At 41.3% G+C, this 25,194-nt stretch overlaps 3 protein-coding genes across 4 annotated transcripts; 1 reads left to right on the top strand and 2 right to left on the bottom strand.

Moving 5' to 3' along the window:
* The first annotated feature begins 776 nt into the window (after positions 1-776).
* On the top strand, positions 777-13,742 carry unkl (unk like zinc finger). Of its 2 annotated transcripts, XM_084038073.1 has the most exons (16): positions 777-860; positions 1,521-1,730; positions 3,468-3,644; positions 4,242-4,375; positions 4,472-4,607; positions 4,692-4,809; positions 5,101-5,185; positions 5,433-5,599; positions 5,776-5,964; positions 6,524-6,574; positions 6,663-6,840; positions 6,938-7,027; positions 7,119-7,355; positions 7,576-7,763; positions 7,860-8,117; positions 8,268-13,742. In XM_084038073.1, the coding sequence occupies exons 1-16, from the start codon at positions 796-798 to the stop codon at positions 8,421-8,423; spliced, it is 2,439 nt and encodes an 812-aa protein (XP_083894199.1). In that variant the 5' UTR covers positions 777-795; the 3' UTR covers positions 8,424-13,742. The 2 variants fall into 2 exon arrangements, with proteins under 2 accessions (XP_083894199.1, XP_083894200.1); XM_084038074.1 differs by lacking the exon at positions 5,776-5,964.
* Positions 13,743-13,809: 67 nt separating this feature from the next.
* LOC311031432 (dynein axonemal assembly factor 8) lies at positions 13,810-21,717 on the bottom strand. Its single transcript, XM_084037744.1, has 29 exons — positions 21,586-21,717; positions 21,366-21,467; positions 21,195-21,257; positions 21,008-21,112; positions 20,802-20,904; positions 20,593-20,704; positions 20,277-20,519; positions 19,752-20,196; positions 19,487-19,678; positions 19,261-19,401; positions 19,002-19,181; positions 18,799-18,906; positions 18,569-18,713; positions 18,154-18,418; positions 18,042-18,076; positions 17,745-17,899; positions 17,343-17,469; positions 17,085-17,216; positions 16,853-17,005; positions 16,431-16,715; positions 16,265-16,318; positions 15,491-15,657; positions 15,257-15,395; positions 15,089-15,183; positions 14,895-15,009; positions 14,453-14,664; positions 14,287-14,372; positions 14,144-14,213; positions 13,810-14,009 (listed from the first exon to the last, which is right to left on the bottom strand). Exons 1-29 carry the CDS (start codon positions 21,670-21,672, stop codon positions 13,938-13,940), a joined length of 4,188 nt encoding a protein of 1,395 aa, XP_083893870.1. The 5' UTR covers positions 21,673-21,717; the 3' UTR covers positions 13,810-13,937.
* Positions 21,718-22,299: 582 nt separating this feature from the next.
* Positions 22,300-24,843, bottom strand: igfals (insulin-like growth factor binding protein, acid labile subunit). Its single transcript, XM_084037978.1, has one exon. The coding sequence runs from the start codon at positions 24,818-24,820 to the stop codon at positions 23,087-23,089; it is 1,734 nt and encodes a 577-aa protein (XP_083894104.1). The 5' UTR covers positions 24,821-24,843; the 3' UTR covers positions 22,300-23,086.
* Positions 24,844-25,194: the final 351 nt, after the last annotated feature.

Below are 25,194 nucleotides of genomic sequence, written 5' to 3'. Positions count from 1 at the left end.
CCGCCGTCCAACAGCAAGCTGAGTGGGGGTGGGGCATGTCAAAGTAATTACAACAGGTTTATGCATAATTACGAGGCAGTGGACTCGGTGGACCTCGGCAGCTGAATAATGGATTGGACATATAATTGCATTTGTAAATTAAAATCCCTTACATGAAAAAGGAGCTGAATAGAACAGATTAGCTTCCCAGATACAGAAGGGAGGAAAAGGGGGTTGGATGGTTTGATATGCTGCAGGCCCCATCAACGCTTCTTATTTATTAAGGCACTTGAAAACACATACATTGCAAGAAAACTGAAAATTCACACTGGAGTCAGATGATGGAGACTAAACCGTCCTTGTTGTAGTTGTACCCGTCATAAAATGACATAAATTACTCCTAATACATGCATACACTTTATATTTTATCACATTTTACTGTAGATAATAGTTTGAGGATGAGGAAATGTACAGACTGTTCTTTTAAATGTAAATGTGGATGTTGGTGGTCAGAATTCTGACTAATAACATCAGTATTTCCTTCTTTTTTATATAATAAATAGTGGATTTCCACATTATAACTGGAGGAAATGTCACTTGATTTTATTATATTTTTTATTGAATTATAAAGCAGTAGATTTTCACAGAATATGTATGAATATTAACAACAAAAACATTAAATCTCCTGCGCAGCGCCCCCTCGTCGGAGTTTTATGGCTCTACAGTGTTTGCAGCGCGCGCTGGCGTGCAAGGCGGACGTGCATGCACGCGAGCAACAGATCCGAGCGCATGCGCACTTCATTGTTTTGACTGAAAATGCCGTCGGTTTCGAAAACGGCGGCTAATGCGTCTCCTCAAACCGAGAAACCTACCCACTATACGTGAGTAAAAGCTGCCCGCACGGAAACGACAAAAAAAAACCCGCACGTCGCGCGGTAAACGTTATCCAGCGCGCGCGCCCGCTGCGCGTTTTTAAACATTTCTTTGCATTCCTCAACTCTTGCGTGTGCGCGTTCAAAAACATGGTGCTTTTTTTTCCCCCCAGTGCTTTGTGACTACTAACCTAACGTCACATAGCAAACAACGACCGCACGCTAACGACACCAGCCCCCCTTTTTCACGCAGCGGACGCGGACGCGTTACAAACACTTCACGGAATCGCGTGGAATTGTTTGTTTCGCGACATTCCGTTTGAATTGTTGCGCCGTCAACTTGGTTGCAGCTAAAAATGATTAGCCAGGAACTCGCTAACCAGCCCTGCTTGTAAATAGCTCGGCCTTATTTTGAGTTTCCCCCTTGCTACGCACATTTATAGACGTACGTCCAGGCTCTCGCCACTGTCGCTACGTCGAATCACCGACGTAGCTTCCTCTGTGAATAGCGAGCTAACGCCAGTGACCCAAAATAAAGGCTACACCACTTAGCCGCATAACACGACATCTCTCTCCATATATAATGTGTATATATTTAAACTCTTAGACTCTTTTCTTCGTCAGTAGGCGTTTTAAAACGCATTTTTTTTTTGTTTTTCCTCGTTTCAGATACTTAAAGGAGTTCAGGACAGAGCAGTGCCCGTTGTTCCTGCAGCACAAGTGTACGCAGCACAGACCCTTTACGTGCTTTCATTGGCATTTTCTCAACCAGCGGCGGAGGCGACCCATCAGGAGAAGAGACGGGACGTTCAACTACAGCCCCGACGTGTACTGCACCAAGTACGACGAGACCACAGGCATCTGCCCGGATGGAGACGAGTAAGTGTCCTCTCAGGAAACCAGACCCTTCATGCTGGTGGGAGTGTGGCAGTTTGCTGACGACTGACTCATGTTTTTGTTGCAATGTTTGGGATGAAGATGCATAGAAGATTATGAAGCAAATCATAACTTAAATATAATCAAAATTGACATTTCGCGCACAAGGAATTTGCCTCATTCAGTGTGCATAATAAAATATATATACATATATATGACGATGAGCTAGAAAGACAATAACATACAAATAAATAAACTTAAAAAGATGACATCACAGAACACCACGTCTATAAAAATGTGTTTTTATAGAATAGTTCAAAGAACAATAAAGCAAGAACATAAATAGAAATAAAAGACACTATATATAAATACATATGCAGCCATACACATACCGTATTATAACAGTAATAATATGTACAATTTGACAGTGCAAAATGTTTGCAAATGCATGATATATTGAACGAGAAAAGCTGGTCTTTCCTGTTGTGGAGCCGTGCCAGCTGTGCCTTCATGTACCAGGATGCATTGCATGTGAGCGGCCAGATTGTGTGTGTTTCCCTTAAATGTCTTTATTGTTCATATAGTGAGTTTTAAAGTGCAACAAACTTTAGTGAGGCTGTAGAAGCACGTTGCTGTTGTGTTGTGTCTGCAGGGAGGAGCTGTAACACTATAGTGATGTTTGCACACACGTGTTGTTATTATGTTTGTGCATTTTGAGAGAAACACAAGTGTGTTGGAAAATGTTTAATGTGTGCACATCAGCTCAGCTGGGCTTGAATGGAGGTTTTAAAATGCCAGCTATGTTATAAAAGCTAATTTGATGGAGGAGTCTGACTCCACTGAGTGTTTTTTGTAATCAAACGTGTGTATCGGTGAAAATAGTGATCTAAAGATGAGATGGGAAGCTGTATTGATATATATATTTGTTGCTCGGTGAGCAGTATTTATCTGAAAGGTGTGCTGTTGCTGCAGATGTTGGCAGCGTGTTGCAGATGCAACGTTGCACTTGAGATGAGGCTACTTGACAGGTTGTCTCTGGGTGCCGTCCAGGATCACATCCACTGTTAGTGGAAATACTGTTGTTTTCAGGAACATGTGATTTTACACGTAAATACCTTCTTTCCTTTTGTCTTGACGGGAGGAATAATTATATCCAAACATTTTGTGAAAGGCTTGTTGAGAATATGATGAGTATTAACTCAAGTTGCACAGGAACTAGTAATGTGAATTCTCAATAAAGGAGTCTGTCTCTGTTAATTAAAAATGCCCCACATAGAAAGAAAGAAAAAAGAGAGAGATTATTGAACTAATGGAAAATGAACGACTGCATTCCTAACAGTTCCTCCTCTGCCAATGGCGGCTATTTTTGTATGACCTTATGTGTTGCCATAGCAACTGTTGCTACTCAAGAAAGGAACATTTGGTTTATTGAAGAGGCTTATTGGCCATACATTTCTTGAGGCATTGCTGGTGTTTCAGCCCGGCAGCCACAGTAGAATTATTATTCCTGATTGAAATTGTGTTGTTTTTTTTTGTATGTTGTTGTATGAAATGTGACATTTTTAGAGTTGTACTGAACAATAATATCTTGAACTTGAAGGAAGATCATATAGTATGTTTATTTTGGGCAGATTTGAGGTTTGGTTTTTTTGTTTTGTTTTAAACTTCATGCCAAAGTGTTTGAATTTAATGTATTCATTGAGATGAAATGATTAAATGTTGTTGTCCTCGCTTCCTCAGCTGTCCTTATTTACACCGGACCACTGGTGACACAGAGCGCAAGTACCATCTACGCTATTACAAGACTGGCACTTGTATCCATGAGACAGACGCTCGAGGGCATTGTGTGAAGAATGGACTCCACTGTGCGTTTGCTCACGGGCCACATGATCTCCGACCTCCAGTCTATGATATCAGGTGACATGCAAAGCAAATATTGGCCTCTTTTCTTTCTTTCATTTCTCCCTGACAAACTTTACCCTCACAATGGAATCAGTCAGTTTAGGCATAATGTAAACAGAACACCTGTTTTGAAAGAGTTCAATGGATGGTTCAATCGCCAACATGTAAAAAAAAAAAAAAAAAAAACACCTGATTCTGGATGAACATGTTTAATTGAGCTCTGTATAGAAGTTTCAGCAGTTACATTGATGCACGTATAATTATTATGTTATCTTTCTTGTTATTTTGATACTAGAAGATGTATTTTATAAATGAATAATATGCTGTTGCACCTAGAGGCTAATTGTATGAGTTTTATGGCTTATACTGTGTCGGATGGTCCAGTATAAGGTGTCACTTGTCTTGGTCTGTATAGTATTTTTGCAATTTAGATTCATCAGATATGTATTTATTACAAATGTGCAGTTTAATGATCAGCTTTGATGGTGTTTGGTTATTGGCTGGCTTTGTACTATTTAACTCTTTGAAAATAACAAGCAAGGATTTATATTATTTAACTTTTTTGAGTAATTGGGCATGAAAGCAACGTTTTTTTTATCTTTATTTGCACAGAGAGATTCAAGCACAAGAGGCCCTTCAAAATGGACAGTTGGGCTCTGGAGAAGGTATTCCTGATCTGCAGCCCGGCGTGTTAGCCAGCCAAGCTATGATTGAGAAAACTCTGACAGAAGACCCCCGTTGGCAAGGTGAGTCAGCCCGACTCCAGAACACCAAATAACACACGTTTTCACTTCCTTGCAAAATGGAAAATGTAATTAATACCTGGTGCCACTTCTTTCCAGATACCAACTTTGTTTTAGCCAACTATAAAACAGATCAGTGTACTAAACCGCCAAGACTATGCAGACAGGGCTACGCCTGCCCTCACTACCACAACAGCAGAGATCGAAGACGAAACCCTCGGAAGTTCAAATATCGGTAAGATGGGACTCCGTTTCACTAGAAACCACAATCATGTTACATAATTGTCGTGGGTTAACGGTTCTGACTTCGTGAACGCAGGTCAACTCCTTGCCCGAATGTGAAACACGGGGATGAATGGGGCGAACCCTCAAAGTGCGACAGTGGAGACAGCTGCCAGTATTGTCACTCTCGCACCGAACAGCAGTTTCACCCGGAGGTGAGGGGGTTTTTGTTCCTCTGAAAGGTGTATGGGTCAAAGCTATGATTTCACTATAATAAATAATAGAGTGAATAAGACTACAGCCGTGGTAAAGAGAAATTAGTTTGTGGCTGTGTAATCCTGCCCAAAATGTGTATTTATAAGGTTTTATTGGCTTTTCTTTTTATTTATATATATTTCAGTGTATCGTAACTGATATTTGGTGAACATTGTGGCTGGCTGTTTTTATTCTAACATCTTAACTTTGTATCTGTATGACTTCTGATTAGTTTTTTTCTTTCTCTGAAGATCTACAAATCTACCAAATGCAACGATATGCGACAAACTGGATACTGTCCCAGAGGACCGTTCTGTGCGTTTGCACATGTAGAAAGTAAGTGTTTGTCTAAATACTGTCTCACTCCTCGGCTGGAGAATCACAAGTCTATGAAGTATATAATCCTTTAGTTAAGCATTATATACACGCCTGTGCCTTCATGTACCAGGATGCATTGCAAGCTCTTCATTTAGTCTGAACTAAATGAATATCAATGAAGGGGATATTCTCTGAAAAAACAGTTTTTCACACCATAAACCACTCTTTAATTTCCTCTTTAATATTAATTCCAATCCTTTTTCAGGAATTCCATCGACAGAAGAGACCATGAGCTCGTTGCTAACGGTGATCCAGTCCAGCTCACAGTCCCAGCTGGCCTCCCAGCAGTATTCAGAGTGTCCAGTCAGTGAGTGGAACAGTGGAGGCAACTCCACCACCAGTGCAACCAGTAGCAACGGACAAGTAGGAAGTGTATGTTTTCATGTTGCCATATCGGTCCTTGGAGGAAATTTAACGAGAGTAGTTTATACCATGCTCACGTGTGTTTTTATCGTTATATTCTTTATCCATGTAGATTCTCTGGTCCCTTCAGAATACTGGTTTTATTTATTGATATTTTGGTCATCATGTGCACTTCTCTTTCCCAGGTTTCATGTTCTAATAGCTCACCTGTAACTCCAAGCTCAGGAAGCAGCCGCTGGTTATCCCCAGTGGGATCCATCAGCAGAACCAAATCCTTAACTGAGAGTAGTTTATGTTCAGAGTCCACCTCAGCCAGTGTGTCATCTGTGACGTCTAACTATCCTAGAGCTCCGGGCTTTCACCGTGAGGATCAGGTACACAGACTGCTCTTCAGCTTCAGGAAGAATATATACATATATCATACATGGACACAACTTAGGGCTTTACTGTTTTCATTTCTCATTCATGTCATTTTAATTTGATCACTTTGAGACATTTTCTCATGAATTGCTTCTTAATTCAGTCTGAGAACATTTCATACGTTAAAAAACAACGTTATAGTAGTATATATTATCACTAGTTTATACCGGGGTGATTTCACACCAAACAGGCAATCATACTAAATATATTTTCACACCGCATGCACAGCCGGGACTCATTTGTAAATCTACACTAAGAATTCCCCTCAGGTTGATTTCACTGCTTTCTAATGACCGAAGAATGTGTCTAACACTGGGGATGCACTGTAATTAAAGGCGACGTCTTTGAGTCGTTAGAGCTGCGAGTGAAGATGCGAGTGAAGATGCAAATGGTGATTTATAATAGAATAATAATAATTGTTGGTTGTGTTTGTGGCTAATGGCTGGTGCTGTCATACCCTGTAGTTTAAATTTCGTCACTGAAACGTGCTTTTTCTGTCTCATTTGATCGTAGATTAAGAACAAGGGACACATGGATCAGAAAATGATGGACCAAGAAAAGCAGGTTTGTGTTTGAATGGCTCACTTTGTGGTGCTAGCTTAATGATGTCACATATATGAATAAACACATTCCTCCTCTGCTGGTCTTTCAGACACATAATAGTGTGTTCTCAGCGGTGAACCCTGTGGCGTCCAGCTTTACCTCCAGTATAACATCCAGCTTGGCCTCCAGTATCGGCTCAGATAGTTCCTCACCCACCACCTTATCAACGATGAATGCAAAAGCCACGCCGTTCTACCCGGGGAGCAACACAGTGGAGTCCGTCATCGGTGTGTGTGTGTGTGTGTAGAATCAGCTGTAAACCCACTACTACCACTCCTCTGTATTTATATATAGAAACGTCATCCGGCTGTATTTTGTTTTCAGGATCCGCTCTGGATCTCAACTTCAGTGACATTAACGTGGCATCTCTCGATAAGGAGTTAGAGGAGCAAGAGAACAGTATGGGACTGGCAAGTAAGGATGAGCCGTTTTTAAAGCATTTAATTGAGCTGTCCGTCTTAATTAAGTTAATTAAAAACGCCAGTATTTCCTTCGTCCCCCGCAGGTCAAAGGGTGCTCGGAGGGTCGGCTCCAGTCAACATCCCCGGCTCTCTGGCGAGATCGTCCTCTCTCAACTCCTCGTCGTCGCTCTCCACCTCCCCGCTGAGCTCGCTCTCCCAGTCGCTGTCGCAGTCGCTGCTGTCTGCGACGCTATCGCAGCACAACCAGCCTTCAAACATGCTGGCCAAGCAAGAGCACGGCCTCCTGGGAACGACCACCTCCTCGTCCCAGAACTCTTTGGGTAAGCTGGAAAGCATTTAGACGACTTATATGTCGTGGATGTAGCATAAGACTCCTCTTCTGTTATTTTCACAGAATTTCAGCAGATTTAACAGAAATATTGAGCTTTTCCTTTAAATGTATATTCTAGTTCTCCTCTTTTAAAGCTGAATTACTACTTTATTAACCATCCAACCAACTAACTATTAACTTTGATGCTTGGTCTCTCGTCGCTCACCCAGGCTTGAATGGAGGGGCGAGCAGCATTTGGGACTTTGTAAGTGGCAGCTTTTCCCCGAGTCCATCCCCAGTTTTCAGCAGCCTCGCCTCCGCAACCAGCAGCGCTGATCTGGCCCGCCTTTTTAGAGATCTGGACGAGGCCAAGAGGAAGATCAAACAATGGGAGGAGGCCTGGCATCAGGTCAAACAGGTCAGTGAACCCATCACAATACACGTCTTCATTTAGCAAACGTTTTTCCTTTTTATAGATGGCCTTTTTGTTTTTAACCACTCCACTTTGTTCCAGGCTTGTGAAGCGTGCCAGAAAGACGCTCGCGAAGCGAAGGAGCAAGCGAAGACGGCCGAGGCGGAGCGGCAGCTGGCGGAGCAGAAATGGGAGGAAACGCAGCGCAAGCTGAAGGAGCTCCGAGGAGACTTTGATGTGCTTTGTCGCACCCCGGGAACGCCTCTTCTACGTAGCTACGGGGAGCTGGAGGAGCTCCCCTTGTCGAAGCTCCACTCCATCCAGAGTCAGCTGCGTAATGACCTAGACGTTGTAGACGGGGTAAGACGGACGAGATCACACACGCTATTTCACTTTTAGCATCAGGTTCATGCCGATCCAGCGCTCGTCATCGAGCATGCTTATTTGAAAAGTCTGCATGTACTGTATTTTTTTCAAAAAGCTGATATTCATTCTTTTCTTTCCCAACAGGTAATTTATCAGCTTCAGTCAAAGAAATGTATAGTTTGCCAAAAGCATGATCGTTGCATTGTTCTGCAGCCTTGCCAACATTATGTACTATGTGAGAACTGTGCGCCTAGTAAAACAGAATGTCCCTACTGTAGAACAAAAATATTGAAGTGGTGATGTACAATTACTCCAGGTACTATTTAAAGAATTAGCCCTTTGAAAAACTACTAATAGATATTACATTTTCTAAATAGCAATGTCTGTTTCATACAGTGAATTGATTTAGAATATAATGATGTTTGACTGACAGACAAATAGTATTGTGAATCAGATTGTGTACAGGGGATTCAATCATTAATACGTTTTTGCTCATTTTATGTACGCATTATTACCAGATCGCTGTCCGTATGAAAAGCCACACAATCAAATGAGAATTTTAAATGACCTTTTCTCTTCTGTCGTAACTCGGACATTTTAAATAATACATCTTGTGTCCAGAATATCTTTATTTACTCACATTCATGTTACTATTCTTTGCTAACTTGACATATTAAATACAGTAAATGCAAAATGACAAACAGTATTATAAACTTCAGTTAATCACAAAGACCTTAATGAGTGTGAGTTTGTATTTCCGCCCTGTTTTTATAAACGGGGAATACTTAAATAAATCTCTGATCTCTTAACTTAATGCACTCACAGCAAATCTGAAGGCATTTCAACCCCAAGTTTTCAGACAATACTGTGGGAATGTGTGTTGTGACATCACAGATTATTGATTTAAAGAAATTAATTAAAGAAAAGTTGCTCACTGTAACTTTAATATTACTGTATATCTTAACAGAAAAGTTAAAATGACATCAAAAAAACTCCTGTCTTTGTCATACTGTAAGTCTTTCCCACATTTAAGTTATTTTGATGATGGGAAATGTTTGATAAGAAATGGAAAATGAAAATGCTTTTTATTGTGGATCACACCAATCCGACACAATTACACAGAAATATAGGCAAAGCCATTAGAGCTAGTGCTAAAAGCATTCAAGGTCAGTCACCGTGGAAACGTTTTAAAACACACCCAGCAAGTCTGGTGATGTTGAGCGTAAAATGGGCAAAATTCAAAACAGATTTTTCTTTAGTTAAAGAGGGATGCACATGAAACAAATCATTCACTCGGGAGCAAACGGGGAAACTAGATATCTGAGAACTTTATTCTGAAATTCCAGTTTAAAAAGTGTCCTCGTACCTTTACTTAAAGAAAACTTAAAAAGGTGTGAAATAATCCACTTCATTGGAGCAGAAAGTGCTTTTAGAAGCTCTGAGGAATTAATGCACACTTGCATTCAACACTATGAGGGCTTGATGATAAAAAAATACAGTAATCTTTGGCCAAAGTATTGTCCAACGAGGGCGACTGAATATGCAGATTTGTTAAATGTTTCCCATCCAATGAGGTGTTAATCAGACTAACCACATGACACACTGTTGTGTTCCTCTTTAAGTAAAGCCACTTTTTCATGAACCAAGTCAAGCATCATTATTTTGACCAACTGTCTGAAGAAGTTTAATTTCTTATTAAAGCACTTTGTTGACCTGGGACTTTATTAAAGGGTATATAGAAATTTGCGTTAAGCTGCTTTCGTAGGTATTCTTTTGTGACTTTTTTTTAGATTTATAATTTTATTTTCTATATAAGCTAATGTCTGAAGCTTTTGTGTGTACTGTGAAACATAATTTGGATATTTCATGTTTCCTATTGTTAAATCATGGCATGGTTCTACATATTATTAAGATTTCATAGAAAAGTACTTAATAGTTTCTACTTTCATAGCTAGATTTATAAAATTTCAATCAAGTAAGTGCAAATTTAAAGATGCATTTTAGGCATAACCAGCAGCTGTAATATCAGTAAGGCACATGCTACATGTTAAGGCTGTTATTCAATCAGTTAGTTTTGTTTTGTAGAGATTTATATAGCCTAGCCTATTAGAGAAGCACGTCTTGTATTTGCTAAAAGCCTGAGCTGGTGTTTTTTGGAGGGAACTAGCCCTCCAGTGTGTCTAGAACATATCGGCCTCTAACTCTAAAGTGCCTTGCCTTCGTGAAAAAGGTTGTAGAATTGTCAGCTAAACACAAGTAGGTGAAGCTTGTGCACAGGTGTGTCTTGTTTAACTTTGCAGAAGACATGTGTGTGACTATATGTGTATATATAAATATATGCCAGCGTATTTGGCCTAATCCCATTTAAGTATTTCTGCAGACGATAATTGATAATTGCGCCCGTGTCCTGACTTTAACCGACAACCAACCCACTCATTCCTCGGTCATGGTGCTCTTATGGTGCAGCTTCGGAAGTCTTTCAAATTAGTTTCTTTCAATTCAACGTTTGGGAGTGTGTAAGCAGGACGGATGAATTTATAAAGCAACATATACAAATGCTTTTTAAATAGTTGAGTAACTTAAAGTAGTTTTATTGTGATAACGGCAGTGAATGAAGAATTTTGTGTTAAATTGTGAGTTGGATAGGACGTATGCTTCGGTTCCTGGAATTGAAATGACCTTCTACTGTGTTTTAAAAAAAACAAAACGACAAAAACCTTTTTATTCTTGCATTGAATTCAATAGAAAATATCGTATCTCAAGGTACACTTTTTTGCTACTTCTAAATATGGAAAAATGCATTGTTTACATTCACATAAATGACAATTAAGCAACTCAGAGGAAAATAAGAAAGGTGTGGTATTTTAGCATTTTCATGATTAGTGACTTCATTATATTACAGCATAAAAGGCAGGCTAAACCCTTCTGGTATTGCATGTTATGCGATATATTAACCAGCCACAAAAAAACAAAACAAAAACCTTAAAAAAAAAAAGTTTGCACTGTGTCACACTGCCAGAATATTTGTATAGACTTCTTTTGAGTGTAGTCACGGCTTCATAACGTTGCAAGCTTCGCTGCTATACTGGAAAAAGGTTTTAATGTAGTTTGTTGTTATACATTTAGATGTTTGAATGTTGTCCATCCACAGCTCAGATTTCAGAAACCATGGATTAATCGTTCTTCATCTACTTTGACTAAATCTTGGATTGAGTTATTGATTTGGAAATCCGAGTCAGTACTTTTATATCGCTAAGAATGATGTCACAGACGTGCACTGCTGTACATTGTTAAAAATTGATTGAAGGTAAATGTGCATTTGTTGGATTTCTTTCCCACACACACACTATAGCAGTGGACAGTACAGCTAATCGGATGGGGTCTTTTCTGTTTTGCCTGTGAATTAATAACTAATTAATAACGTCTAGTGTGGAAATATAAAAATCAAAGGCCCACAGTTAGAAAAGACAGCATTGTGAGTGGCAGGAATCCAGTGTTGGTGATGTATTTGCTTTAATATGTCACTCAGTAATACATATTTCCTCATAGCGAGTAAACAACAGGACTATGCCAACGGCTTTTGCTACAACATTAATGGACTAAAGCCCATGTTTTTGCAGTTTTACCAAAGACTTGAACTGTTGTTTCTTTTGTGCTACATTTCATCCTTTTTGTTTGATTTCAGTCAGACACCTAAATTGATTTTAAACGGTAATCACCTAGTACCTTAAATAGATAATGTTAATGAACTTAATTAATGGCATCTTTTTCTATCTGAAGTCGGCTCCATTGAGTTGATGCAGGAATGATTAAACATGCATGGGTCAGATGTGTATTTGTATATTTGTGTTGAGTATACATTGATGTTGGTGGCTGGTCTGAGCACAACCTTACGGGAGGATTCAGTGTGCGTTTAATTGTCGTCTCCGGTGAAGGAATGTCAAAGGGTCAAAGGTGACTGACATTTGTCTTCTGAAGTGGCCATATACACATTTGTTTATTGCTTAACGACATAATCTCAATCCCTTTGGAAGTGGATGGTTATGCAGGCCTACAGTGACTGTAAGGTGCTTTCTTTCTATCTCACGTTTTTGTTTTCTATTTCTTGAAGCCGCGGTCCAAATTAGTTTTTGTTTTTGTAAAGTGACGGGGGACAGATGATGATTGTGACGAACATTAATGGCAGATACAGACGTGATTAAAACTGAGTTGTTGTTAGGATAATGTGTTGGTCTCTCTAGTGGTCTACTTGCCCCAATTCAAGTTTTCTAAAAAAAAGAATGAAATATATTTACTTGATAAACTTACATTTCTTTAGATTTGTTAAATGTTTCTCTTTATCGGACCATTTATCCTTTTTCAAGTACATCTGTGCCTTTTTAATAAATGCGTATTGTCGATTGGTATCAAGAGAATTCGTCTCCAAAACAGTGTTTGCTCTTAGTCAGATGACAAAATATAACATGCTGAATTAGAATCAAAATTCCAGTGCCTTAGAATATTTTTTTGACCACAATGTGATTGCTTAATGACCCTCTGGATTCAGGCCACTTTAGCTGAAATGGAAAAAGGTGGAAACGATGACATGATAATCTTGATGTCGGTCTGTATTTGCCATACCATTAAAAAGAAAACAGCAATACTTCACCATTTAACACACAATTTTGATCTCAATTTGTCATTTTGCACCAAAAACTCAATTGTTTGTAAGGAAAAAGCACCAAATAGGAAGATTGTTGTAAATGAACTGTAATAGATGTATCGTTATGCTCTGCGTTGGAATAGTTTAATCTATTTTGAATTATTGTTAGTTGTTGTGTTGTCTTTTTGTTTTTAATATAATGAAAATGGAGCCTGAAGATTTATGCAATCTTGTACATGTATATGAGTATGATGTATGGAGCTGTTCAAATTAAGTAAAATACTAGAACAACAAGAATCTGAATGTGGAACCAGTTGTTCCATACACTTTAGAAAATTTCAGTAGAAATGTTATTTTAACATTGAAGCCGTGAAATATTGAATGTATTGTTCTAAATTAGATATTCAATGAATAGGTCACTGGATATAATGGAGCGCAGTTAATTCATTATGATGTAGCATCTAGTTGTGAATTCAATAAAATTTATTAGAACTTAAACAAATGCAAGCTGTCAAGTTTCTATTTGTCAGCGTAATGAGGAAATATAAGAAAGGAAATGTATTTTTCTCAGGGAAATACAGTGATTTCATAGAGAATGTGTGAAATCTGAGGAAACTGCATTTCATGGATTTATTTGCTTAACGTCAGTGAGTTTAGACATTTATAGATTTAACAATATGTCCCTTATTTTGTGATGAGCTGTGTGGATGTGTAGGAATATATCTACTGCTAATTGTAGAAATGATTCTGTTGGTAAATTGATATTTTTTTGTGTTGCAAACACAGAAATAAATGCAAGTCTTAGAATGCTAGATTTTTCTTTTCTACATTGAGGATTGTGTACAGCATATTTTCTGTAGTGCATTACTAGTTTGTTAACACTTGTTAAATTGTTACACTACAGTTATGCAATGGTTTACAGAGTTCACAAAATTATTTTTATCATCTTGAGTATTAAAATAATTTTTCATCTGAAATGTGTGAATACTTTTTGTCTCAGAATTTATTTACAGAAGAAAAATAAAAAGAATATGAAATCTGATTTTTAAGGGAAAAACATTTATTAGAGAACATTGATTTAGAAAAATATATTAATATCAGAAACAAGTATCTCCTGAACATGTGAGACATGAAATGCCAGTACCTTTGGCATGCTTGGATCCGTTTAAACTTTATGGATTCACAATGGATTGGCAGTTCTCAGGAGACAAGCCATCAAATAGGTAACGTATCAGCTGCTCAGCCTGGAGGGGGAACACAACATAAACACATTCAAAGGTGACTTTTTGATAAAGAAAACAACATTTCATGACAAAACAGCAGCTGATACACAATAATAAAATAAAACCCTTCAAGAAACAAGAATCTCATGGTTTACCTCTTCCTGACTCTCTGGGTAGACGATCATTTCCCCAACCTGTTCTAGGTCTGATCTCTCCTTGTAAATGCTAATGTAACGATGAGAGGTTATTTATATACATATATACACAATACTGTCGGTTAAATTGTCTTTTGCTTTACCTTTTAAGGATCAAGTCGAAGCCGGTCCACATTGCTTTCCCTTGCAGAGCCAGGATGAGACATGGTGCTGTGCAGAGATGAGCCATCTTCCAGGGAAATGAGGAGGTTAAATCACTGGTTGCTCTTTTTTAAGCTCCAAAGGAAGTGTAAAAGGCAGAAATCTCACCCTTTCTTTTCCTCTTGATGACACGTTCAGTGTCCCGCTGATGTGTTCCCTCTGCTCATCGTCCAGTATGCTCATCCTCCCCGCCACCAGGTGGCAGTCTGACATTATCAGCTGCTCCAGCATGTCCAGCTGGGATGCCGCTTGGTTGAGAGGTGGAGCATATAAGGGTATCAGCAGACAGGTCGTCTGCCAGAGAGCACTGTGTCTCCCTGCTGCCGGTAAACAAGCAAAACATTTGTTTTCTGGGCGGTTTACAAAGGTCATCTGGAACCGAGTCATATTTCAACATCTGGCACTATAAATGATTAAATCACAATGAACCATTAACGTCAACTTTAAAGTGACATTAATTTAATGATATGCAGCATTTCTCTTACCAAAGTTATCAATACATAGAATTATCTTCGTTATCAAAATAAAACCAGACAAAAAAATCACAAACCTCCCTTTGTTCCCGATGTCATTGAAGGTGACACACGTTCCTGGTTCACGGGGACCAGCATGCAGTTCTGTTCACGCTCCACAGAGGCTGAGGGGTCTGAGAGCATGCAGAGTATCTGAATGAAGACCAAACAACACAGAATGTCTTTTATGCGTGGAAGGTCAAGAACAGAGACGTGTGAGCGACGTGCATACCTCCTCCCGTCTCATTGTGCTGGTCTCAGAACAGCAGAGCCCCTCTGGAAAAAGCCTCCTCACATCCTGAATCGCTCTCTGATATGATCCTGATCCTGTAACGTTGGTCACAGATATTACAGAGACCATTCAAACTTTATATAATGCACTACTATGAATGGGCCATACCATAATAGGTCCATATGGATGAGTCCTCTTGATCCAGCACATCCAGCAGTCTGCTCACAGCATCCTCCCCTTGGAGGCAGAGAACCAATGAGGAGCCGGAGCACAAGTACTCCACGTGGGCTTCCAGATCTGAAGGGTCCTACACACGACATTTAGCACCGTATGAATCAGAGAGGCAGACGTTTGGCATGAAAGGAATGCTCATCTTTCAGACGGATAATCATAATGGTTTACGCTCTCTGCAGGCTGCAGCAGTGAGGCAGCAGAGCTCCTGTCCAGGGTCGTTACATGCAGGCCCACCAATGAGAGGCCACTCAGCTGGAGAGTGCACACTGTTTTAGCCAGAGCGTGCCTCCAGACTGTCGGCTTGAACAGGCACACAGTGAGCTGCATCTGTGGATCTGAACAGGAAGTTTGATGGTCAAAGTTATAGTCATGAATGCCAAAGATAGATATGTTATAAAACACAACTCTGCCACTAAAAGATCATCACATCAACATGTAAAGGAATGTTGGTAACCATATATTAATACAGTTGTTATTAGACTTATTGGAGGATATTATGACCTTGGTCATTTTGGCTGAGCTCGGTGTTACTCACTGTGTTTGTTTACATGTCAATGTTTGATGTGTCAACATGATGCCAGAACAAACAGCTGGGCTTCCTGACCATTAAAAGACTTGGTCATTGCAAAGACATTGCATACTTTTGTAAAGTGAGAGAGGCCTTTATGTATTTATTTGTTGGTTGTGTGGTTTTATTTTATTTATGTTTTTGTTTTTAATTCACATTCCAATTCCAATCCCTCCATATTGTTAAGGATTCAAAATGTATTGTTCCTACTTGCATTATTATCCCATTATATTGTCATTATATTAGTACAACAAAGTAGTTATTGTAACCGGCCTACCTATGAGAGAGAAAGATTTATACAATGAACAGAATGTTGAACAGAAGTTCAACATGGTTGTTAATGTTATCTAAGATGTTTCCTTTTATACACAAACCTTTTGTGCTGCAGTTTGGAGGAGGAAACTTCAGAACTGGCCATATGCTGTGGTCTGTAAAGGATAGAAGATGTTGTGATAAGCTTTATACTTCAAACTGGAGGAGAGATTTGATTTTCGGCTTGGTATCTGACTGCATGTTCTATAGAGCTCTCAACAAACCTACCAGAAATCATCTCGTGCTCAAAGAAGAAGAGGGAAGCTTGTCTGAAAGCCACTTCAGGTGTGGATGACATCAGGACACTGAGGTCACCAGGGTAACCAGGTGGTAGCAGCCTCTTCAGTGAAGTGAAAGCATCGACCCGTTGAAGAGCACACACCAGGGCAGGAGAGGACCTCAGGTTGTCCAGGCTGCCTTCACAGAGCTCCTGTCCCACCTCGTATGGACTCAGTTCCTGAGCCTGGAGTCGGCTCAATGTCGGCAGCCACTTCAGCCCAAGCAGCTTGAATCCTTTACCTTTTAATATCAATATAACAACCGTTGAAACATAATCTGTTCATTCTATGTTAACTCGACAGTGCATTTTGTTTGTTTACCAAAGCCCAGGACAAGCCGAGCTCTCATGGCTTCAGTTGAGCTTCACCCACCTTCTGGCTCTTCCGTCAGCAGTCTGTGTAGGAGGCTCATGTCCTTCCCACACAAGGACAAAATCACCACCTGCTCCATGTCGGAGTCGGATGAACACTTCCGATGGGACAGGATGACAGAGGAAGGATCTGGCACTGTCCACATACACTCCACTAAAACGGAGATATCCGTGAGAAACATGAAGGGGAAGAGCAGAGGAGCATTCAGTGAGACTGAACACACGATGCTCACCAAAGATGTGGAGCAGGTCACTGCTGTAAGGCACGGTGTGGAAACACAAGCCTGGCTCTTCTGTGTGAACCCCACCGAGTTGGGAGAGGATGCAACCCAGAAGCTCGTGTGCCTCAAATCCTCTCATTATGGCTGAAATAATAAAGTAACTGCAAGGTTATTTTATTCACAACGAACTTGGTAATGTAGACTTTTGCAATTATTACACACAAACGCATTGAAGCCCTGTGAGGCAGGGCTTTGAGGTGGACTACAGACCTGCTGGCAGACTACCACTGTGGTGCAGTGCATTTTCTCTCCTCAGTAACAACACCAGACAGTGAGAGGGCAGCTCCAGCTGACCCTGATCCAGGGTCACCGTATGTGGACTGCAGAACACACGAGCCTAGAGAAGACATACATCAGACCTACAAACTCTGGAGAAGTGAAAAAGGTGACAACATGCAAAACTAAAACCCTCTTCATTCACTTCTACTACCCTGGTTGACATAAAAAAGGTGACTGTAGCCAAAAGGTGACCAGTTTGCAGGTGTGATACATGCTTTAAGACTGTGATAAAAATGAGAAATCTGTGTTTCCTTCGACCCAAATAAAATAGCTGAACAATCCATTCTCCCCATGTCTCCACTCTATAGTGAAAATAGTGTCCTGTAGTTCTACCTGCTGGTTGGAGAGTCCGAGCGCTGCTGCTTCATGGCTGTGAAGCTGCAGACGGTGAAGACCCCGGACACTGAATCCTCTGGACTCACAAACAGCCAGCACTTTGCCGTAGCAGCGCGGCGCCACGGCCGGCGACGCCACGAGGAGTATGTCAGCTACGTGGCAGCGGACAGAGGGGTTAGTGGCTCCACGTGAGTTAAAGTCTTTGAGCCTTGCTGCAAACATCATTTCCCATAACAGAAAAAGCAGGAAATCCCCCCCTTTTGCCAGTTTTGGCTGCTTGATGAGTTACAGTACCTTTTGTTGTCGCACACAGAAGGGAAGATGAGCTGCTGAAGAGAGAAGTATAAAACCACTTATTATGCTTCTACTGGATGGATGGAAGGATGGCTACACAAACACTACAAACCTATCCCTATTGTCAGTCTGTGCACTCCCTCCTTGGATTCTTCCTGAAAACCACAGACACAGCTCCCTGTGGACCCGGCTGGCCGGGCGAGAGGAGTGGAGGAGCGGGGACCTGAGAGGGTCGTGGCCTGTCTCTCTGGAAATCACAAAATCTAAGGAACTAATTATATCCTTTAACGCTGAGTGGGCATGACGGCCCCGAACAGCCAGGGCTAGAACAGGCTGGCAGGTGTCATCACTTCTCTGGGTAACTGCAGGTCCAGCACCTTTGAATCAGAGGGAGAGTTCTTTAAAGATGACTTCAATTCAATGAACACACTGACAAAGGCCTCGGGCCACAGTTGGACCCAGGATGTCCACCAGACCAATGAGCCGGGAGGGACACTTCTAACCAGATGGCTTTAGTTACATCCTACCAGCGCTGTCAGCCGGAAACCCTTGTGGTGGATAAAGGAGCCTCAGACCGCACACATCGAGTCCTGATTGGAGAACAAGCTGGAGGGCGTGGTGTGTGAGGAGGGGATGCTGGAGGAAAGCTTTGTACCCCAGCACAACGGATACCTGCCGCCAAAATAAGACCATTATACTCAGTTATTCCACCTTTTACTGCCTCCGAATCAGTGCTTCTTAGCATTAAAACACACACCTCTGTGTGCAGCTCTTCTCTGATCCCTCTCCAGTTAGAAACATGCTCCTGGGTTTCCACAGTCTGCCAGTAAAACCCTGGACTGAGCCCAAACGTCCGATCTATAACCTGAAATACAATGCCACGGGAACAGAATACAGTCGACAGAATGCCACATTGGTGTTTGAAATGTATGTTAAATCACACTCTCTGAAGCCAATCACCTTTTTGCTGGAGGCGGTGGAGATGAAGCTCTTCAAACAGGAAGATGGCAGACGGACGGGTGAGGCTTTTTGGTCCTCTGTGTCTTTGAGCTGCCAGCGGCCAATTAGACTGAGCGAGGTCTCAGAGAGGAACCTGCGAACATGCTTATGGAAAGGTGTATGGATGTCCAAGTCCCTTTTCTACAAAACAAAGAAAGAAAGAAGAACGGCATCAGCACGGATACTGTAAAGCACACGGAGTAAGTCTTTTGTTATTCACCCTCGGTGTATAAGAGTGACGAGCCACAGCTAAGACATGCAAAGCCAGTCCCTCCTCTGTCCACAGCTGCTGAAGTCCTGCCACCCAGAATGGCACCTTTGCACCAACGTCGCCTTCATCATAGAGTGACTCCGGGCCAACCTTAATACACATAACATCATTACTAGGGGGAGAGTCAGCTTTACGATGAACCAACACCAGTAACGAGAGAGAGAGACTCACGAACCAAAGACAGAAACCAAGCCACTAAAGTGTTATAGATGTCTGACTTGGTTGCAGCTGGAAGCAGATGTTTTGTCCTCCCGTGCTCTTTGGCTCTGACCACACCGGGGCTGGAGAGGTTGACGATGAGTAGTATGCAACTCTTACTCCCAATATCTGCTGGTAGTGTACGGATTGACTGAAGATGAGATGCTTCCTAAAAACAGGTCACGATACAGTAAGTGTAGGCTGATTCTCTAAGTAGTGAGTTTGAGTTGCGTGGCACTTACAACGTCGTAAAGAACATCAGTCCTCTCAGCAGCTGGCTGCTTCTGGTTGACAGACTTGAGAGGCCGATGTATTTCCAGCTGCTTAAGAATCTGCTGGTGATCGTGTTGTAATGTCTGCTGAACGTGTTGTTGATCACTGATAAAAACATGGTGAAAACATTTTAAATATGTGTTCATTCTAGATGATGTTCTGAATGAAAATAGAAAAAAATCAAACCTCCGCTGCTTTTGTTCTTTGATGGTACTTTGCTGACTTGTTGGTGGGCTTTCCATTTGAGGGTTTCTCTGCTCAAACTGCACGTGTGGAGATTGTTTATCACGGCTGTATGTGGACTCTACAGGCTGGGATAGCTTCTCTTCTCTAATACATATATTAGGATATGTATTTCCATCTCTATTCATCTCCTGGATTTTCTGAAGCAACATGCTCTTGCCAGTCACTCTCCTGGAAGCAGACGTTACAGAAGAACCTGAAACAGAATCCGCTGGACTGAAGCAAATGTTTCTAATGCGGGATGTATTTACCTGTCCCCCATCTGTGATCCAGCATGCACGTGATGATTGGCTTCCTTTGCAGGTGGTGTTTCCTGGTGAGCGTTGAGTCTGGCTGCTGACTTGGACTCTGATGAAAGAGTTGGGGATGTTCTCTGTGGTTTTATTGAAGGATCGAGGTAACGCAGGTCCATATAAGCAGTGGGACATTCCTGCAGGCTGGACTGCAGCTCGGCTTCCTCCCTCACAGATAATTTGTTCGACACATTATTATGTCTGCAAGAAACGGGTGATTTATATCGTCATCTTACAGGTTTGGTCACAAAACATGAGCAATGATGAGACTTACCTGACGTGGTTTGGACTTTTCAAAGGCTCAGACACAGACGGAGACGACTGGCTGTTACAGATAGCAACTAGTCTTTCCATTAAATCCTCCTGGGATCTGTCCTTGTCACCATCTATGGACAAAAACAATAAAGTACATTAAATTCATAATCATGCATGAACCCTTTATTGTTTATTGTCACAATAATATTGTGTGTTATAATTACATACCTGCATGTGTTTTCGAGGAGTCAACTGAAACACATTCTTTCAGAGGTATTCCACGCCTTTTCAGATTTTGCAGGACAGCATCCAAATCCCACTGCTCAAGCCTCTGGATGTTGATGTGCAACAAAACCAGTATTTTTTTTTAATAAGAAGCTGTAACTGCATTAACAATAACCATAACATTACTCTTTGTACTTTCTCAAACTCACCGCAAATGAGAGAACAGGAAAACCCTCATCAGATTTTGTGTTGTCCACGTTGTTGTTTGGTTTTACAAATTGGTGTTGGCTCTGTTCACTATCGCTCTCACAAGCCTTTAATGGTGAGACAGGAGAGGAAACATTGCATATTTAGTGTACGCCACAGATAGTGTGAAGAGTGGTTAATACAACCCACCTCAACGCCAGCTCCAGAGGGTTCACCATCATCCAATATCACAGTCCCAGGTTTCAACAGCCCCTGATTGAGAAAACACACAAACATACAAAAAAGCATCAATTATTATGTTTATTTGGGGCTCCTGACATTACTGTGATTAACACTCATGAAACTAACTTCTAATGTTACCTCTAGTTCGTCATCTTCCATTGGAAAGAGGTCAAAGTCTCCAGGTCTCAGGGAAAGACCAGCTGGTCTTTGATATATGCTGACAGTCTCTTCACTCTCGGACTGTAACATTGAGAGAAACCATTATTTTTCATTGAGTCATATTGAGTTTGATGTTTTTGTCAGTTAGCTAGCAGGCGTTAGCATATTTTTTAGAAAGATAAAAATAAATCAGTCATACCGATGAATAATCGAAGTCGATGTTCGGTATGTGCGGTGTCACCGTCTCCTGAATGAAATCCCAACACGAGGAATGATTCGGGTCCATTACTAGCAACGTTTCCCCCTGTAGAGCTGCCGTTTACGTTCCAACTGCCAACATGAGTTGAGGCGCTTTAGTAACCACAGCAACGGGAACCTTCTCTGCGCACGTGGGCTTCGTCAACAATGTTGCCTTCACGTACTGTCGGAAACATTGCAACTAACTAACTTACTAAACAAAAAAAACACATGAACAGGCGAGTATCCTACAGACTTCTGCTGAGATAGAGATATAGAGAGAGACACGATGCTGGATGTGGGTTAGACTGTAGAGACACCAGGAAGGTCATGAAGGTTCATGAACATTCTACATTCTAGTTTTCCGATATAATTGAATGTGACATGAATTGTCCCGAAAAAGCGAACTCGACAAGCTAACTTTAGCTAGCTAAAGAGCTACCTGTTGGCGGCGCTTCACCTGTCTGTCTGAAAGGTAACGTTACACCCATTATATTCCGCCAAATACGTATTTTTTATTGCATTGTATTTGTTGAATGTTCTGTGAAGCTTTGCCACCGTGTATAAGTCAGTGTTGTGTGCGTGTGTGTGTGTGGTTTAGCTAGTTAGCTAATGTTAATATAACATGAAAACACAGTGAAGGCATACACGTTGTAAACAAATGTATTGCGCTTTTAAAGCAATTTCCCCAACAGTTTTATTGTTTTTAAAGTGACAAACATGGATGGTACACACGCTTATTGGACACCACACTAAGTAATACACATATCCGGAAGACATTTTACTGTCTGAGCTGTAACACACACACACATTCCCTCCTGCCTGTGTTTTTAACCTGTTTATTTAACCAGCCCAGTCACCTAAATGATCGAGTACATTGGGATTTATACTGTAGTTTCATGGGTTTACGATCAGTTTTTATCATAATGGTTCAACTCCATGTTAATTTCACATTACAGGCCTGTGCCATTCACCCAAATGGCCTCATGACAAGGGCATGTTCAATGGAATGAAGGGAGGATATTCCAAATATATATTAAAATATTCTAAAAACATCATCGAAATGCACATTTAAAGTGTTCTGTTGTATATATCCTGCAAGCATAGGAACCCCACTTAACCAAGGTACCCAGATCCTAAAGTGGTAGCATTCAGGTCCATACAGTCTAGCTTACTCTCCAATGTCAACATAGAGTAAATTATCTCAAAGCATGCAAAGTGGGTTGAGGAAAGAGAAGCAGAGAAGTGACAATTGTAGACTGCTGGTTTGTCTTTTCATTGAATGAAATTCATAGCATCCCCAAAATATTTGTGAAACATTCTGTAAATAATAAATGTGAAACAAAAACCTGAAAAATGCATTGCCTTTACAATTAAACTCTTGGAATTAGAAACTGAATGAATGTACAGGTCCAAAATATTGCAGGAAACACCAACCAGTTCCCAAACAGATCAGTGTTTGTCTAGCAGCTTTGGAAGAGTTCACTGTCAATGTCCCGCAGGTCCTGACCAGCTAGTCTCGGTGGGCTGGTGCATGTAATGTTGTTGTATATGGTGATAGTTGTGTCAGGCTCTTCGCCCTCTGCGTGGGTCTCCACTTGCCGAGGTATCACCAACGGATTCCTCAAGCTGTAGTTTCTGAGTGGGAGGGCACTGCAATCACATTTCCAGCGGTTCCCGGATAGCAAGAGTTTTTCCATACTCTCCGGAAAATCAGGCACCATGCTTGTCAAGGTATTGGCTCTCATATCCAAGTAGCGCAGCCTTGGGAGAAGCTGCTTTGTGCCATTCTGCAAAAACTGTCGACATTCATTGTTGGATAACAGCAAGTACTCCAAATTCTTTAGCCCGGAGAAGGTATGGGTCGTGAGAACCTCCAATTTGTTGTTACTCAAGTCCAATCCCAATAGGCCCACCAGGTCCACAAAACTCTGGCGTTCCACCACAGAGATGTTGTTGTGCTGCAAGAAAAGCCTCCGTAACCCAGAGAGTCCCGTGAAAGCTTGATTTGTGACTCTTGCTAGGCAACCTCTGTCCAGATGCAGACTGTGAAGCTTCGACAGGCCGTTGAACATTTGGTCTGGTAGACTGTGGAAGCAGCTTCCAGACAAGTTGATGACGGCAACATGAGCGAGCCCAGTGAAACTACCCATTTTAGCCTCCTGCACTTGGTTGTGCTCTAACTCTAGGACCTCCAGATGACCAAGCCCTTCAAAGATCCTTTCCCCCAGGGCTTGGATCTTGTTGTAGCTGAGTCGTAGCTCTTCTAAGTACTGCAGATCACGGAAAGTCCTGGGCTTGATTCCAGTTATTGAGTTGTTGGAAAGACGCAGTACATGAAGACTGTGTAGACCCAAGAAAGTGTCGTCATGGAGATAAGTCAGTCTGTTGTTTGTGAGATCCATCCATCTTAGTGACTTCATGCCTACAAAGGCTCTTGGTACCACTGTCACGATCTGATTCTGGGCCAGGTAAAGCTTTTGCAGCTTAATGAGTTTAACAAACACATTCGCTTTGATGACCTTGAGGTGATTTCCAGTAAGATCCAACTCTTTAAGCTCAGCAAGATTTTGGAAAAGCTGTGGCTGCAAGTAAGCAAGTCTATTGCCTGCAAGAACAAGCTCCCGTAGACCTTGTAGGTCATGGAAAGCTGTCTCAGGTAAAACTGCCAATGAGTTCCACCCTAGGTTAAGAAGCCACATGTGTGAGAGTCCTGCAAACAGTCTTTCTTCAATACGACTGATTTGGTTGTTATGGAGACTAATTGAAGCAAGGTTAGGGGTATTCAGGAAGATTGTACCTGGCAACATCCGTAGGCGATTTCTCTCAAGGTGAATGTGTGCTAGTGACCTAAGTCCTTTGAAAGCCTGAGGGTCAAGTGTCACCAGCTCGCCACTCTGCAGATTCAAAAAGTCCAGGTTAGAAAGATCCTTAAAAGATGACGCCGGGAGGGAGGTGAACAAGTTGCCATCCAGCCAGAGGGAATGAGTGGGGGTTGGCATGTCGGCTGGGACTTGAGTGAAGTTACGAGCACTGCAATACATGTTGAGCTCCAAACTGTAGTCATCGTGTAAACAGGTGCATGTCTTAGAACAGGGAATGGACTCTTCAGCTACTTTCTCTCCTGCTGTGTCGGGATCTGGCAACACCAGGGATGTTCCCAGTATCCACAACACCAACAGCACAATGGTGTGCATACCAGCTGTGGATAGATTAACATCAAAATATAAATATGCATTACACTGATTACCGATTTCAATCTTTTTAAATTTGGAATGTATAGCTTGCTTACCTTTAAATACGAGAGGTCTTGATTTAAGGTGGACAGGCTGTGAAACACTGAATGACTGAACCTTGTGCAATTGTTTGTATGCTGAATGGATAGTCTGCCAAACCCCCAAAGCCTTTTTTTTTAAGTCGGCTGCACCGAATATGTACAATTAACCCATTAATGTCCATAAGACTTCTGTTGAAGTCTTTTTTTTTTGTGAACAGACCTTTTTTTCAGAGGTTTCTATTTTGTTTTCCACAAACCATCAATTTGATAATTTCAATGCAATAATCTTGCGTC

This window comes from Eutrigla gurnardus, assembly GCF_963514095.1.
Source record: "Eutrigla gurnardus genome assembly, chromosome: 20".
In the NCBI taxonomy this organism is placed as follows: Eukaryota; Metazoa; Chordata; class Actinopteri; order Perciformes; family Triglidae; genus Eutrigla; species Eutrigla gurnardus.
Note: the sequence above shows the minus strand (reverse complement) of the source record. Positions and strands in the feature narration are given on the sequence as shown.